Below are 18,360 nucleotides of genomic sequence, written 5' to 3' on the forward strand. Positions count from 1 at the left end.
AGACAACCATCCTGGAATGGTTAAAGACACAATTTAAGACAGGCACCTGCCCATATTGCAGCAGGAGGCACAATCTGCAAGGACGTCCTGGAGGTAAGGGTGGGGGTGGGAGTGTTGGACAAGTGGCAGACCAAAGCCCATACTATTATCCCTTTACAGAACTACTACAATAAATAATGGAACTAATCACACTGAACCTAGATGTATGCAACTCCGCTCCCATTTCTGCCAAATTGTGTGGGTCAGTGATGTAATACAGGCCTACTGGAAGGAGATACTCGAGATTTTAAATGAGATCATGGGGCATGCACTTCCACAGGTGCCACTGTGTCAGCTTCCTAGACCCAAATCCATCAGGCAACAATGGGAGTTCAAAGACGTGGCCTTGATCGTCGCCAGGAGGAACATCACAATGAACTGGAAGACACACACTGCGCCTGGTGTAGGGAAATTGTTGAGGGATTTGACCAAATGGACACAGGCAGGTGATCTCAACAATACTGGCTCCCAACAGAAGTGGAGTCAGCAGAATCAGACTTTCTACTGATTTACTGGTCAATAAGCGGAGGGAAAAGTGAAGTTTCCAATTAAGAGTCCATGTCGAGACGACCCAGCAGTCTTGGGTGTGTCTAATGTGAATACAGGAGCCACCTTAAGTTACAATGGCAGCACAAATATAATTGGGCCTGTGCATACTTGTAGTGCAGTAATAAGCTGCTTGTGGAATTGGTCAGGGCAAATTGCGAGCCACAACAGTCCAAATTCCAGGTGTCAGTCCTCGATTGGTGTGGTCCGTATCCTGAACTATGTTTTCTTTTTCTTCTTGAGCTAATTCTGTAAGTATCACAGATTTTCTTTTCAAGTATTTAAATTTTACAGCAGACCACAAAAACTGCTAAGCTTTGAAGCCCAGGTATTCAAAATAAGAAGTATGGACATTCACAATCGAAATAAGTAGGGGAAGTTTGCATATAATAAACTGACAAACGTCCGTAAAAATAAAATAAGAAAAAACTGAATGCAATCCACTACATGTAAATGGCAAAACCATTGTGTATACTCCTGCCTCTGAGTGAAGGCAAGCGTGGCATCTGCGACTATGGACCTACATTTAGAGAAATGGCAAGTTTTACCTCCAGGTGGTGGGGTGGGGCTGCACACATAATAGAATGAAGACGATTTATATTTATAGTGTAATTTGTAATAAAACTAATGACCCATCCCTCTCTCCAATAAAATCTCAAATAGTTTGTATAATATAGGTAAATTCCAAGTAATCCCCGTTTTATTAGTGTGAGTATGTTACAATGACTGAATCAATAAACAAAAGTATGAGTTTTGCAACTTTGAACATTTCAGAGATTGTTATGATTTCATTACCTGCAAGGCAGAATTCATAAAGCAGGTGTTTCCCAGATTGCTGAGTCCACAGATCCCTGGTCGTGTCAGTAAATCAGACTCTCTAAAAGTGTAGTTGCTGAAGGAGGATCCACCAGTCCTGTAAAATAACAAAATCAAAGAAATGGATAAACTACTCTTTTAAGCACCCAGGTGGATGTTAATGTGCTTCATGATTAGCCATTTAAATAGGCTCCGATGTGACTTCTTGGTTCATTCTAATAAACAGCGAGGACGTTAACATTTGGTTACACTTAACATATGAAGAATTTTACATAGAGGGTCTTGGTGGTTGGAGTATTAGGCTAAGTTCAGATGCATTAGAACAAGTGGGTTATTTGAACCCCAGTTCTGGAAGAAAGGTGGTATCTTTATTAAATTTGAGAATTACACAACCTAGAGAGGGGGAGGTAGAATGCCACTGTACATCCTCCCTAACTAAACGCTTAAACACAAAAGGGAATTGTTACATATTAGGCACCAACACTTAATCTCCTATTTAGAGGTATAAGTCTGAGTACTATATGGGCAACATAGGAATCCTGTTAGGTCACGTGAGAAAGCCATTCCTTTTGGGAGAGAAAGCCTCACACACTATTTGTGTCATGCTCCATCCTCAGCAACCTGTCCCCACACTGATAGGACCATGCCACCAAGGCAGACTCAACATCTTGGTGGGTAAAAAGGAAGACAAGAGTTCTTACATAAAGCTTGACTAAACGAATGACAGGATCCAGAAAAACTAAATACATTAGGATACCCAAGCCTGTCACATTTAATATTGGCACCCCAGGTATATCTAAACACCTTACTGGGATGGTCCGTGAGCAAAATGACTCAAACCATCTCCCTAGGCAAACATGTTTCTGCCCCTGTGATTAGCCTAACTTGTCTTGGGCATTCATCAGGACCAATGATAAACAACGAATGGCCAATTAGCCAACAGCAAAGTAACTCAGCAGAACCACACACCCAAGTAAGTCCTACATGGATTGGCATAACTTGAACCCCATTAATTAAGGGCTATCAGCTCTCCGGTCTGGGAGGAGAATATGTTCTCTGTAGTCACACATTCATCAAGAGGCCATCGTGCAGTTTCAAATCAAATCAAATCATTAACATTTATAAAGCACGCTACTCACCCGTGCGGGTCTCAAGGCGCTAGGGGAAAGGGGGGGGGTTACTGCTGCTCGAATAGCCAGGTTTTTAGGAGTCTCCGGAAAGCGGAGTGGTCCTGAGGATGTGGGGAGGGAGTTCCAGGTCTTGGCTGCCAGGAAGGAGAAAGATCTCCCACCCGCCGTGGAGCGGTCCTTGGCCGCTGATATCATTCATATCTTTAAAGGAACAGGTTTCTCATGTGGCCAGAAAGGATTACTATGCTGACCAATTAGAGCTCAAACTTATACCTCTTTGTAGGGTTTGAAGTCTTGGTGTCTCATGTGCTATCCCCTACCCTTTTAGGTTTAACCAAGGTCTTAAATCACACATTTTTAGGGTATTCCACCAGCATGCAGCCAGCTCAACAATGGAAAGAATGTTTAATGGCCTTACTGTAAGAGTTTAAGACTGTGAAGTAAGGTGGTATTCAGCTTGCTATGGAATAAGGTGCTTATCTGTGATGAAAAAGGGTAGTTACTTGCATAAAACTGGTTTATGATTCAAGGGTGAATTCATCGGCAAATGGTGACTTGATCTAATGGTGCAGACATAAGCTCCCATGTCTTCACTTTCAATATCAGTGGCACTGTAGGCTTCACTCTTTAGTTCCGAAACAAAGAAATTAGGATTTAGGAAGGAGTTTCGGCTATCTTTTAATAGGAAGTTGGATACTTTTTAGTTTACACCATAATGGTGCTGTGTAACGTGCCTTGAGTTGAAGAATTTTAACATTTAATGAACAATGCAAAGTATGTTATCACAGAAAACTACAAATATTGTAGCTACAAAGATGTAAGAAACTGTCCACCTGTATAGCCAACAGAAAAAATATGTATTTCCCTAGTTACTTTTATTAGCAGGGGGCATAGTGGACACGCTGAGTTAGCAATACCTCATTCACAAAGGAGAGGTCACCCACAGTTTCCTACATAAACCCAATCTGTACGACACTGCTCTACCTCCCCGCATGTAGGACCTCTTTCAGATGACATGTGGAGGCAAATTTAGGTCTTGTCTGTGCAGCCAAATCCCCAAAATATGGTCTTTTATGCTGGGGCCTTCCTATGAGCACTCTGGAGTCCAGGGATGTTAGCAAGCAGTCCTAGCACTCCTCCGTCAGGCACTATTAGGAATATAGAGTATCAACAGTGCTGACCCATGTATAATGGTGATACTTGTATGCTTGGCAGAATATTACTCTCATACAAAGCTGCCCCCAGCAAACTTGTAGTAATACTTCACACCTTTTGGGCATCCTAAGCTTGATGCCTCACCTCTGGTACAATTCTGCTGTAACAGAATGGTGGGACTTCCTGGCGTACTGAGAACATCTATTGTATGAAGGTGTCTATCACCGGCATAATGCTGATCCTGATAGAACAGTGGTCAGTCTTGGTATACTGTGAACAACAGTAGCACAGTGGTGTCCACCCCAAGGCATAATGGTGGTTAGGTAGTTTGGAAGTCATTGTTTGCATACTGTGGGCATCCATTATGCTTTGGTGCCCAATCCTGGCATAAGGGTTGCACATCTTGGAACAGCGTGGACACCCATGGCCAAATGGTGGTTCTGGTAGGACTGAGTTGTTCTTGACCAATTGGGGACATCCATAGCACCCACAACTGCCATATTGCTGGCCCCTGCATTACGGTAGTGGTTCTCAATATACTACATGCATGGACAGCATGATGATGCCCACCAAGGACTAATTCTAACACTGGCTTTATGGTGGTAGTTTCTAGAATATTGTGGGCAGTCATGGTAAGATGGTGCCAAGGATCAACAATTTATTTTGAATACATCAAGGTTCAAGCAAGGTCAGAGAAGCGAAGAATCAGTGGAAGTGAACACAGCCAATGTGTATGTTAGTGCACATGATTACCTAAATCTCTCTCCAAAACCAACAACAAATAATTATCTACCAAGGAATTTGTTCAAGAGAGAGTTTGGCAAGGCAAAACCTAGTGCATTGGTAAATGCTTGCTGTTAGACCTGACAGCCTTGGGGTAGTCACCCCTAACTTTTTGCCTGCCTCCCTCCACTTTTTGGACACTGTTTTTGCTGGTTTTTAGACTCTGCGCACTTTACCACTGCTAACCAGTGCTAAAGTGCATATGCTCTCTTCCTTAAAACATGGTAACCTTGAATCATACCTGATTAGACTATTAATTTACTTATAAGTCCCTAGTAAAGTGCACTTCATGTGCATAGGGCTGGTAAGTTAAATGCTACTAGTGGGCCTGCAGCACTGGTTGTGCCACCCACTTAAGTAGCCCCTTTTTCCTTGTCTCAGGCCTGCCATTGCAAGGCCTGTGTGTGCAGTTTCACTGCCACCTCGACTTGGCATTTAAAAGTACTTGCCAAGCCTAGAACTCCCCTTTTTCTACATATGTCACCCTTAATGTGTGCCCTAGGTAACCCCTAGAGCAGGGTGCTGTGTGGGTAAAAGGCAGGACATGTACCTGTGTAGTTATATGTCCTGGTAGTGTAAAACTCCTAAATTCGTTTTTACGCTACTGTGAGGCCTGCTCCCTTCATAGGCTAACATTGGGGCTGCCCTCATACACTGTTGAAGTGGCAGCTGCTGATCTGAAAGGAGCAGGAGGGTCATATTTAGTATGGCCAGAATGGTAATACAAAATCCTGCTGACTGGTGAAGTCGGATTTAATATTACTATTCTAGAAATGCCACTTTTAGAAAGTGAGCATTTCTTTGCGCTTAAATCCTTCTGTGCCTTACAATCCACGTCTGGCTGGGCTTGGTTGACAGCTCCTTGTGCATTCACTCAGACACACCCCAAACACAGGGTACTCAGCCTCACTTGCATACATCTGCATTTTGAATGGGTCTTCCTGGGCTGGGAGGGTGGAGGGCCTGCTCTCACACAAAGGACTGCCACACACCCTACTGGGACCCTGGCAGACAGGATTGAACTGAAAGGGGACCTGGTGCACTTCTTAGCCACTCTTTGAAGTCTCCCCCACTTCAAAGGCACATTTGGGTATAAAACAGGGCCTCTGCCCTACCTCAGACACTTGCTGGAGAAGAAACCTGAACCAGAAACTACATCCTGCCAAGAAGAACTGCCTGGCTGCTCAAAGGACTCACCTGCCTGCTTTCTACAAAGGACTTCTGTCTTGCTGTTGCCCTGCTGCCTTGCTGAACTCTTGTCTGGCTGTGAAAGTGCTCTCCAAGGGCTTGGATAGAGCTTGCCTCCTGTTCCCTGAAGTCTCAGGACCAAAAAGACTTCTCTCTTTTACTTGGACGCTCCGTGCGTCGAAAATTTCGACGCACAGCTTGTTTCGCGGCGAGAAAAACGCCGCACTCCGACGCTGATCGACGCGACGCTCTTGGGACGATCGAAGATCCGACGCACGGCCTCGCAAGGACAACGCCGCCCGACCTCTAGAGGAGAAATCGACGCGACGCCTGCCGTGAGATCGTAATTTCAACGCGCAGCCCCGCAGATCGAAGTCTAGAGGAGAAATCGACGCAACGCCTGCCGTGAGATCGTAATTTCGACGCGCAGCCCCGCAGACCGACGCGCAGCCGGAGAACAAGCAGGAAAATCCACGCACAGACCCGGGACATCTGGTAATCCCCGCGATCCACAGAAAGAGACTGTCCGTGCGCCGGAAAACGACGCCCGACTTCCCCGCGTGGAAAATAACGACGCAAGTCTGTGTGTGCTGGGGAGAAATCAACGCACACACCCTTTTTTTCACGCACCTCTTCTCTTGTGGCCCTCCGAGGAGATTTTTCCACTCCCAACCAGGTACTTGTGCTTGAAAGATACTTTGTTTATATTCTAAAGACTTTAAGACACTTTATATCACTTTTCCGTGATAGTTCTACAATTTTCCATTGCAACTCTATTCTTTTTGACCTACAATTATCCTGATAAATATTATATATTTTTCTAAACACTGTGTGGTGTATCTTTGTGGTGCTATATGGTGGTATTGTATGATTTATTGCACAAATACTTTACACATTGCCTTCTAAGTTAAGCCTGACTGCTCGTGCCAAGCTACCCGAGGGTGGGCACAGGATAATCTTGGATTGTGTGTGACTTACCCTGACTAGAGTGAGGGCTTTTGCTTGGACAGGGGGTAACCTGACTGCCAACCAAAAACCCCATTTCTAACACTTGCCGTATAAAGATTTATTGTGATTTAAGCATGCACTGGTGGCATTATTGATGTCAGAAGACAGCCTTTAGTCAAAGAGAGCCCCAAGAGATTGCACCCATGTTCTAATGGCAGGGGTGTACTGAATTAGCCATGGTGGGAAGATGAAGACTCATGAAGATCTGAGGATTTGGGCATTGTTTTTGGCACTTTGTGACAATCCAGACTGTGCTGGTGATCTATTTGTATAGTTAATACAGACTACAAGACACAATAAAATATATTAAGGATAAAAACAACCACAAATACAATTATTTCAATAACTGAATAAGAGAGAGTTCAGAAAAGATGCCTAATCTTGGAAAGCAGGCCACAAGGGGAAGGCAATGACAGGGTACCAGCAGAGACAAGACACGTACATTGTTCTTGCTCGGAGGATGCATGGTAGAGGTAACTAATCACAAAAAAGGGGACTGTCACATTATTAATCCTTAAACAATGAGATGCTAGTTAAAATATTTTGTGATTGGAGCTTTACCTTGACAGGATGTCTTCACAAAGTCACATAAATAAAAAAATGCCCAGACTTCAGCACCAAGTGCTACCATCGGAGCGAAAAAGGAAGATTGTCTTTTGATAAACTGTGTCTGGAAAGTTGCTGCACATAATTCAATACCTGTAATACTGCCCAAACTCAAAAGACTTAATCTAAGATGAGGCTGAGCATCGCAGCAACAGAGAAACTGTTAATATGGTAGTTCACCAATATCTATCACTCTGAGTGACCACACAGTGCTGTTGTACAGGCTCAATCTCCTTCACAAGTTCACAGACAAGATCGTGCTGCCCAACCACCACTGCAACTGGCTACTAAGCTCATAAATTTCAATAGAGCCAAACACACCTCCATCAAAACTGCATGGGTATTCCAAGAGGAAGCCAAAATTATATAAGTGTTTTTATCCATTAAAATGGAAGACATTCTGCATTTTGTGCCTGCAAACATTTATCAATTTTACAACATGCCAGGAATAGGTGTTATTGCCTTATCTGCTCTACATAAACATGAAAGGACTAGTTCACTTGTATCAAATTACACCTTGAAACAATTACTACACACACAAATATCTTTCATAAACCTTTTATAGTGGGCATCTGTAAAAAGATTGTCTAGAGGGTGTTGGAAGAAATTCCCATTCCAAAGAACTGAATGAAGTAGTATGTAAGGTACTGGATCCTCCCTTTGAGCCTACACACATGGCCTCTTCAGAGGAATTAAGGTGAAAGCATCTTTCCTAGCAGGAATCATCTCGGCACAAAGGGTTAGAGAAATCCAAGATTATGCTGGAATAAAATGTATCTGTTATCTCCAAAAACAAAGTAGATATGAGAACACATTATGAATTTCTCCCTCAGATGTTATCAGTTGCCATATAAATATTTTAACTGTGTTTGCATACAATATAGAGATCTGCACAATCTCTGCATTTTATAAAAATTGTGACGTTTTGTTAGAGAAGACTGTCTCAGTTATGGGCATGTTAACACAGATTTAGCCATTTCCTGTTGGATAGTTTTTTGCATTCTTCTTTGTTATTAATAACACTAACGAGCAAGTTACTTACCTTCGGTAACACTTTTTCTGGTGGATACACTAGCTACCTGTGGATTCCTCACCTAATGAATTCTCCCCCAATGCGCAGCATTCGATGGAAAGTTCTTTCCAGCTCTGCACATCGGCGAGGATGTCACAACTGCCCGACTCCACGCGGCTCCGTCTAACGTCATCGTGGCAATAAGAGGTCCCTGCCGGCCTGCTGATGTCAGTTTACAGCATTTTTGACGTGCCTTTGAGGCGAACAGGTGAATACAGACATTCCATACTCATTATGATTGTATCCAAGAAAACGTTTACACAAAATGTAATGAAATAGAAATAGCAAACAATATCAATATACACACATATACACATATACATACATATATACATATATACATATATACATACATACATATATACACATATACATACATATATACATATACACACATATACATATACACATACATATACACACATATACATATATACATACATATACATATACATACATGTATACATATACATATATACATACATATATACATACATATATACATATATACATACATATATACATACATATATACATACATATATACATACATACATATATACATACATACATACATATATACATACATATACATATATACATATACATACATGTATACATATATACATATACATACATGTATACATATATACATATACATACATATACACATATATACATACATATATACATATATGTATATATATACACACACACACACATCCTCTCATAATTCAGCAATATACAAATATACATATATACCCCCAAGGAAATCTCAGTATGACCAGACAGACTACGGGGAGGAGGGTGGGACCGTGAGGAATCCACAGGTAGCTAGTGTATCCACCAGAAAAAGCTTTACCGAAGGTAAGTAACTTGCTCTTCTGACGGATACAACTACCTGTGGATTCCTCACCTAATGAATAGAGTCACAAAGCAGTACCGCCTCGGAGGTGGGGGTCTGACTGATCATACCAAGAAATCCTGCAGCACAAACCGCGCAAAATGGCCATCCCTCCTCACCTCAGAGTCCAAGCAATAATGCTTTACGAATGTGTATAGAGACGCCCAAGTCGCAGCCTTACAAATGTCTGCCACTGGAACACCTCTAGCCAGGGCCGATGTGGCCGACTTAGCCCTGGTGGAATGGGGTCTTATTCGAACAGGAGGAACTTTCTTTGCTAATGAATAACAGATCTTAATACAAAGAACGACCAACCTGGATAGTGTTTGTTTGTGGACGGCCTTCCCCTTCCTCTTCCCCACGTATCCGACAAAGAGTTGGTCATCCAAGCGGAACTCTCCGTGAAGGCTCGAGGCGCGGAAGTAAGACCAAAAGAATGGACCGCAAACTGGTAGTGTTTGGACCCCACCACAAACCGGGGATACTTCCTGTGTGACTTGAGAATGGAACTATGGAAATAAGCAACCTGCAAGTCGACAGACACCACCCAATCCTCCTTGCTCAACGCCAAAAGCACCCGTGTTACAGTCCGCATTTTGAATTTTTTCCTGTTTGAGGAACCAATTCAAAATCCTCAGGTAAAGGATAGGTCTCAAACGTCCATCCTTTTTGGGGATCAGAAAATACCTTGAATAACATCCCTGACCCCTTTCCTGCTCGGGAACCAATTCCACTGCACCTTTTGACAATAGGGATAGAACCTCCTGTTCTAACAACAGGAGAGGGTCTTCTGAACAAAAGGAAAGATAGGGAGGGAAGGGAGGAGGAATCTCCCGAAAGGGAAGGGCATAGCCTTTCCTCACAACACTGATGACCCAGGAGTCTGATGTGATCGACTCCCACATGGGAAGAAAAAGAGACAACCTTCCCCCTACAGGAGATACATGGGATGCAATGGTTAGAGGACTAGGGTTGCTTCCCCTGTTGCACCCCCCCTGAGGAAGAGGCTGCTGCTGGGTGGCCCCTCTAGTGCGGACTCTACCCCGCCCCCTAAAAGATCTGTAAGGGAGACTTGAGGGCCGCTGGCCTGTCTGCTGCGATCTTCCACGAAAAGATGTCCCTCGTCCAAACACCCTAAAACGTCTGAACGACCTAAAAGGGGTCAAAGCAGCTTGCAGGCCCAAGGACTTCGCTGTTGCCCTACACTGTTTGAAGCATTCCAACGCAGAGTCAGCCTTAGTGGCAAATAACTTATCGCCATCAAAGGGCAAGTCTAACAGAGTGGCTTGGACATCTGTAGAGAACCCAGGCGTAGGTAACCAAGCAAGAAGTCTGGTAGCGATGGATGTTCCCATGGCTCTGGCAACTGAGTCCGTGGTGTCCAGTCCTGATTGTATGACTTGTGTGGCTGCAGCCTGGGCATCCATAAGGAGTCCTTGCAAGTCCTAGGGCATATCAGGCAACGCAGCTTTAGCCGCATCCATAACAGCATGTATGTATGTACCCAGAATACACGTGGCATTTGGAGACTTAAGCGCCATGCTGCAGGACGAGAAAACCTTCTTTGCAGACTGCTCCATCCTTTTGGACTCCCTGTCGGATGGCACACCAGGGAAGGAGCCAGGAGCAGTCCGCGATGAACAAGACGCCTGTACCACCAGACCTTCAGAGACGGGTGTTTCAAAAGGAACTCAGGGTCCCCTGGAGCTGATCTACATCTTCTGGCCACCGACCTGTTCACCGCTGAGGAAGAAACAGGCTTTCTCCAAATCTCGAAAATGGGATCCGTGAGAGCCTCATTAAAAGGCAGCAATGGCTCCGCAACAGCAGTGGCAGGATGTGGCACCTCCGTCAGGATATTTGTCTTGACCTGGGCAACATTAAGCGGGAGATCTAAGAAATCAGCAGCCTTTCTTATCACAGAATGAAACAAGGCTGCCTCCTCGGTAAACTCCCCTGGTGAGGCCAAATCCCATTCCGGGGAAGTATCCAGCCCACTGGCAGAGTCTAACCCCTGAAAGTCACCCAGGGGCTCCACAATCTCTTCCTCAAGAAGCCGTCTCCGGTACTCTCCTTCCTCCAACAATCTCGGGGTCTTCCTTCGGAAGCGCAACTTTGCCTCCAGCCCCGGCGTCGACAAAGAGTTGACCGACATCGAAGAACGGTGTTGAGTAGGTGTTACCACCCGATCTCAAGACCCATCCGATGACGGAGATGGATCCATCAGCGCCGTGGACAGCCGATCTCTACCAACCGACGCCATCCGGCTTCGGGACGACTCCATCTGGATAGACACCGGCGTCGAAGGCCTTTCCACCGACGTTGACGGCGGCAGCGGCGCCGGACTAGCATCCCCTGCCGGACAGAATGGCATGAACGGCGTCGGTCTATAAGGAGCCCGAGCGCCTAAGTTAAATGCCAAGGGACCAATGGGACTAGCCAGCGCACCACCTCCCTGCGCCATGTCCTGAAACATGGCAAACATGGCATTAAGGAATGCCGCTGGATCCTATCCCAGAGTAGGGAAGACCTGTGGAGCCGGAGCCAGATCCTGGATATCCGTCTGCGCCGGAGAGAAGCGAGGACCCCGAGGTTCCACCACCTCAAAAAACGACGGCCCCAGAGAAGTCTGCGGAGTTGAGGGCTGAGGAGTCACCGTCGGGCTGAACTCCCATGACTTATGGCGCCGAGCAGATGGAGACCTCGACCTCAAACGGCTTCCTCTAGAACGACGCTCGGAATCGTGATGGTGCCGCTTCCTATGACTCTTCGCCGACTTCCCCGACGAAGATCTATGGTGACTCCTCTTGTCCTTTTTAGCCTTCGCTAAAAACAACTTGGCTTCACGCTCCTTAAGAGCCTTAGGATTCATTTTCTGGCACGAACCACACTCCTGAATGTCGTGGTCCGAGCTCAGACACCAGAGGCAGTCATTATGCTGGTCAGTAACTGACATATGACCTCTGCATTCTCTGCAGGGCTTGAATCCTGACTTCTTCGGAGCAGACATTTCCGAAAACACAAAGTATCCCTCTCAACAGCAATCGACACAAGAGCTGGAAAAATAACCGTTATCGAAGCCACAGAAAAAAGGGAACTGACATCAGCACGCCGGCGGGGACCTCTTAGTGCCACAATGACGTCAGACGGAGCCGTGTGGAATTGGGCAATTGTGACGCCCTCTTCAATGTGCAGAGCTGGAAATAAGTTTCAGTCGAATGCTGTGCACTGGGGGAGAATTCATTAGGTGAGGAATCCACAGGTAGTTGTATCCATCAGAAAAAACTTTACTTGGTAGGCCTAGGCCTTCTTCCACAAGAGGAAAGCCGCTACTGCTCAGCTGTGGAACATCCCGATTATGGAGATCTGCAAAGCATCCACTTGGAAGTCAAGTCAAACATTTATGAGAAACCTGTCTGGTAGGGCAGGCTTCCTTGAGAAAAGTACTTGGAAAGACAGACATTTTCCTGCAGTCTTACAGGATAGGCTTGCTACTCTAGTATTGGACCCTGACACTTCTAACTTGTTTTTCTTCAAAAAAGTCTTTTGAGCCACAAGGTACAATGACTCCTACCTTAGTTGGTAATGAGCATTTTTTGCACAGCAGGAGATGGAGCAGTTCATAGGACTCTTTGATCACTATGGAAGAAGTGATATACAAAGAGCTTTACTATTAAAAAAAAAAAAGTGTGTATATCTGCATCAACCTCTCGAACCAAGGAAGGCACAAGGGCACACGTGAATCTTCAGCACTACAAAATATAACAGATGCTTACAGAGTAACATATTTCATTTGAAGCATGTATGGCTGTAGATACGTATATTCTGCTTCGACTGTAAAGTAGTTGTCTCTCAAGTGGTGGCTAGCATGGGGATGGTGCAGCTGACTCAAAGAAAGTTATTAAAGCAATCTTGTTGGTGTACTCAAACATCCACACAATAATGCTTGGCAGAGGTGTGTGAAGTGTACCACGTAGATGCCTTACAAATGAGAGCAATGGATAGATTACCAAGGAAAGCAATTTTAGCTCCTTTTTCACCACAGAATGTGGCATAGGCGGACCAGGCAAAGTTGTTTAGCCTTATTGCTATGTCCAGCTGTTTGAGGCAGTGGTTGCTTTGTTAAAAAAAAAAAAATACATATATATATATATATATATATATATTTTAAAACAATTGTGCCAGGGCCCTCATCAGGAGGCCACCGCAGCTCAAACCACCCATTGCCCTGGCCTCCTGGTAACTGTACAAACACACCTAGTAACCATCACAATCCTACGAGTGTGACAATTCAGGCTTGGGAGGCAGATATTAGTAATTTTAGATGTCTACTGAACTGATAAACAACTTTTGTTGTGCTCATCTCTAAATAATACAAACAGCGCCATCATGTGGCAGACTGTCATAAGAGCTGATGCTGGTAATTACATGCAGGTGCCAAGCACTGGAAACCACCACCTCAAAATAATCACTGGCATGGAGATGGTGTGCCCAATTCTGCCTTGGTTCAAAACGAGAAGATCTGGCTTATTAGAGAGCTTCTCATGGGGAACAGCAGATATTTTGAGGAGGGCTGAGAACCATGGTTGTCTGGTCACAGGGGAGCTACCAGGATGAGAGTGAGGGATGTTTGAGGAAGCTTATGGACCACATACAGGTGTGGGGGGAAGAGGAAAAGCATAGGTAGAGATCCCTTACCAATTCATCCATATAGCATACCCATCGACTGTGGGAAACTGGAGATGACGTCTTGGCACTTTGCGCGCTGGGAAACAGGTCGGTCTTGGTACTACCAACAATGGAAGTACAGTAGTAGGACTTGTAAGTGGAGTTGCCACTTGTGGCTTGTTGCTACATTCTACTGAGCACCTAGGCATAGACATTGTCCACTCCCACAAGGTACTCTGCCAGAAGTTTATCCAATGGTGGATCTCCCAATGCCAAATGCTTTGCACCTTTGTTGACAAAATGGATGAGTGTATGTCACCCTGCGTTTGGAGACAGCACATGCTGGTCATGCTACCCTTTATGAGGACTACTTTGTGCTGAATCTCTTGAAATAAGGCATAGAGAGTAAACTCAATGGCTAGGAGACTGAGGTAATTCATGTGAAGTCCTCGCTAGTGTGGCAACCAGAAGGTCTGAAAAGTAAAGTGTTGAAGATGCACTTCCCATTCTGAAAGTGAGGTGTACGTAGTGATGGTCACATGTGCTGGACCTGCAATACTTTGTTGCTGTGACATCACAGCAGACAGCGAGGTGTGCTGGCCCGCACTAATACTAGATCTTCCAAGTGACCCTCCACCTGTGACCATTGTGCTGATAAACCCTGCTGGAGCAGAAAAGCACTCTGCTGCATACATGCAATCTGGCATGGACACGGACAAAGACACGGGGAGACACACACAGTCATCATTCCAAGGAGATGCATAACTGATTCTTCTGTGAGTTGACCATTTGGCTGAAAGTGTTTCTGAATTGCCTGCACCCTTTGAACTGATATTGTTGACAATTTTCCACAAAACGTAGGCAGGGGTGGCGAGTGGGAGGGACAGGATGGATTCTTAAGAAGGTGAGCATCTCCAGTAGTCTGGGCATTCACAAGCTTATGCACTGTGTGTACTACTAGTGAGTCCGGTGGCACATTTCCACAGATTTAGGGAAGGTCATTAGGTAAGGGTTTATATTTTATATCCACCCTAGGTGTGACCATCCTTGCCTTGTTGGGACTTTAAAGGTCTCAGAGGTGGCCTTAAGTATAACCTTAAGCATAGGGAGGAATTGAAGGATGCGTTGGGTCTTGGATAATGTTTTGACCAGGAGCTTATTACCTTCCTTGACAATGCCCATTCTTGTATTTGTTATGCACGGAAAGTGGAGGAGGCTGCAAAGCAAGCTGCTGCTCAAAATCAGTACTGTCTTCTTTGGAAGAGTCCCCTGTGACATCTTTGTCGAGATTTTGCCTATCTCAGGGTGTATAAACAGACATTTGGCAGGCATCAAACTTCTATTATAGCAGTTGGAGTATGGGTTGCTTCAATTCCTCAAAGCTGGCCCCCAACAGTGTTTTCGGTGTTGAGGGAGTCTTTGATGTCGAGGCTGATCACTGTGTTGATGTGGACGGGGCACTGCTATGTGCGTTGGCGCCAGTTCAAAGGGCCCTGCCGGAAGGGTCTTCAACTTGTGTAAGCCAGAGGAGGTAGCATTGTCTGCTCTAAATGCTTCGGTCTGTGCCAACCAGGGGTTGAAGGCAGTGGTGGCCCTGCAGGCTGTTTAGACCCTGGGGTTGACACCAAACTCCCTCTGGGGCAGTGCTTTGCCTCTACATGTGTATACTGTACAGACCTGGGTTGTATGTAGGAGCAGACCATATTCATGGTTGAAGTATTTTTCTGTCGCTGTGAAGTACAGGGTCTTGCAGTTGCTCTCCCTCAAGCTCAGAGGGGGAGCTCACATCGAAGCTGAATGGTCCATCTGGGCCTCTGAGGGGCTTGTGGCTTCCTCTTCTTCAATGCCATGCTCCTAAAGATGTTAGGGGATGTTAGATTCCTATCCCTACATTCTCCAATGGTGTGACCTCTGTCTGAGTCAGAAGAGTTTTCTTTGATCAGAAAGTGTGGTAAACCTTGCACGTTGTGTCATCATACTCAGGAGAGATTGCAGACTTGATCGTCCAGGAAAATATGGAATGGCACTGTAAGGGCATATTTTCCATCAATGTTCTCACATTCTTCTCGACTGGGTTTTCAAGACAAGGTGCAGAGTGCCTTAGAAGGGGCAATGACCCAGGTGTTGAAGAGTCTTGAGGGGTTTGGTCCTGGATGTACATCAAATTGAGACAAAAAAAAAAAAAAGAATTCAGGATCTGTTGCAGTGAGCTTTTCTGTAAGTATGTGAGTCAAGCAATTGAGCAGGCCTCTCAGTAAAGCGCTGTTCGGAGCTAAACATGAAGCCCCGTTCAGTGTACGTCCAAAGCAGATGGCGTAAAACAAGCTAAAAATGGAGCTGGTGCCCAGACACACTACCAACTAAGGGAAGAGTCACTATAACTTGTGACTTGAGACTCCTTCAAAGAATCAATCAATCAATCAGTCAATTTGTAAAGCGCGCTACATATGCGGGAGGGTTTCAAGGCCTGGGGGGGGTGCTACTTTAAGTTAAGTTGTTAGCGTCAGAGTTCAATACCATATGGCAGGAGTACGCAAAGCATGTGAATCCACAGCCACATATGCTATGAACAAGTTATTACTTTCAATTCCCAATCTCCTCCATTGGAATCTTTATTAACTTGTAAGCAACCCATCCTTCAACCCAGGGGAAAAAAGAAGACAAAAAAAAAATCACAAATACATGGAAGTTTCTACACATAATCCTAAACATCCTTCAAATTCAAAGCCACCTACCCTCCAATGGAGGAGCATGATGGGATATAATTCCTTGAAGGAGTAGTGTCAGGTTCGCAGCCTTTGGGGACTGCAGCCTCCCTAGTCAATATTTTCTGATATTTTGCTGCTTCATTTTAGTGAATTAATTTTAAAAAGTATCGCCTTTTTAAAGGCAAATAAAATTTGGCTTGAATCAGTAGAAAATGTCCCAAATTATTACTGGTTTCTCATTTTTTTTACAAATATTTTTATACTGAAACTGCTCTAGAATACTGCATTTGGTAGGGGCTATGGAGAGCCCTCGTAGGAGAAATAAGATGTCTTTCCCAGGGCCTTAAAGTTTTGGTTGAGAAAGTGAAACAAGTGTCACACTTGAGGATTTTACCTGGAAGGAGGACAGTACATGACATCCATGTGGTATCAAAATGTCATTTGCCCCACACAGCACAGGTCCTTAAGAGAATTTCAGTTGCAGAGACATTCAGATTTATAATGAGGTGATGATTCCCCTAGGCTCCAACTTCAACTGGTAAGACAATAGGAAAAAAAAGATTCTTCTGTCTGAAAATGGGGCCAGCGTGCTGGAAAAGTCCAAAAATCAAATGTGGAGAAAAATAGAAAATTGCAGTGAAGACTTATTCTAGAAGCAGAGCTCCGGTGGTATCCCCCTTAGTACTGAAATTACCTTAAGAGGATGTTTTTGGGGAAGAGGGGTGAGTTCCTGTAAGCCTCGCCACCTCTTTGGCTAGAGTGTAGGTCATAAGATGAGATAGACAGACATTTGCTGCACTGTTGAATAGGTGTTTGGGTACTCTACTGATTTAACACTTGTCATCAACTGTCACTCCTAAGAAAATAAATAATTCCAACATGTGCCTTTATTAAATATCTAATAACAAAAGTAAATAGAGTCTGTACCTCAAAAAATGTCAAGCACACTAACCTGCACCTATGAGGTAACAGTCACCAACAACACAACTTTCTGTAGCAACACCTCTAGCCCAGTTTACTACACAGGGTTCAAAAGAGTCCAGTTAATTAGAAATAGCACTGCATTCAAGAGGCATTTGTCAGTAAGGTCCTTCTAATAGACTGCATACATGTTTGTCAATTAAAGACATGCATAGACTCTTAATTAGGACTAGTGTAAGTCTTTCGCTTGACATAAATCTTGATTGTTATTTAAGTACCAAAGAAAATGTATCCCTGTAGAATTAGGAGTTTATCATGGCTGGAAGAAGCTCCCACTGCCACGCTAAAAAGAAGCCCTCAAAATTCACATCATATGACGACATATTGACCAATTACATAGGCATTGATTCCGAAGCAACAGGCTTGCAAGGTTGCAGCACAATTTTCAGTCCAGAAAGACACTGAATGTTATAGTAGAAGCACATTTTGTATCTTCATTTTTACCTTGCATCCTTTTTATGCTTGCTATGTTTATGAACAGGGGAGAGCTGCTCTGAAGCAGTCTCTGGTTTGTGTACCAATGTATCTTAGTAGCATTTTAAATGCTGGCACCCTTATTTCCCCAAGTTTGCAATGGAAGCTAACACAGACCTTTTTGGGTGCTTCAGCAAAGCTGCACCAAAACAAGGTGGCACTGGTAGTAATAATTTGTTGCCAGCATGCTAGTGGAGGAGCAGCTCAACTGTAACCAGCAACTAGTCTTGCTGCATTCTTAGGGGAGTCTGCTCAACCTCCCTGTTCCTGTCCATCTATGAA

The 18,360-nt window shown here is 44.5% G+C and overlaps 1 protein-coding gene across 1 annotated transcript in view; it reads right to left on the reverse strand.

Moving 5' to 3' along the window:
* USP4 (ubiquitin specific peptidase 4) overlaps positions 1-18,360 on the reverse strand; it is a 789,752-nt gene that overhangs the window by 506,012 nt on the left and 265,380 nt on the right. The window contains exon 8 of the mRNA XM_069206879.1: positions 1,381-1,498. Coding sequence (XP_069062980.1) covers positions 1,381-1,498 — 118 coding nt within the window. The remainder of the gene's footprint in view (positions 1-1,380; positions 1,499-18,360) is intronic.

The sequence above is a fragment of the Pleurodeles waltl genome, chromosome 9 (assembly GCF_031143425.1).
Source record: "Pleurodeles waltl isolate 20211129_DDA chromosome 9, aPleWal1.hap1.20221129, whole genome shotgun sequence".
Lineage (NCBI taxonomy): Eukaryota > Metazoa > Chordata > Amphibia > Caudata > Salamandridae > Pleurodeles > Pleurodeles waltl.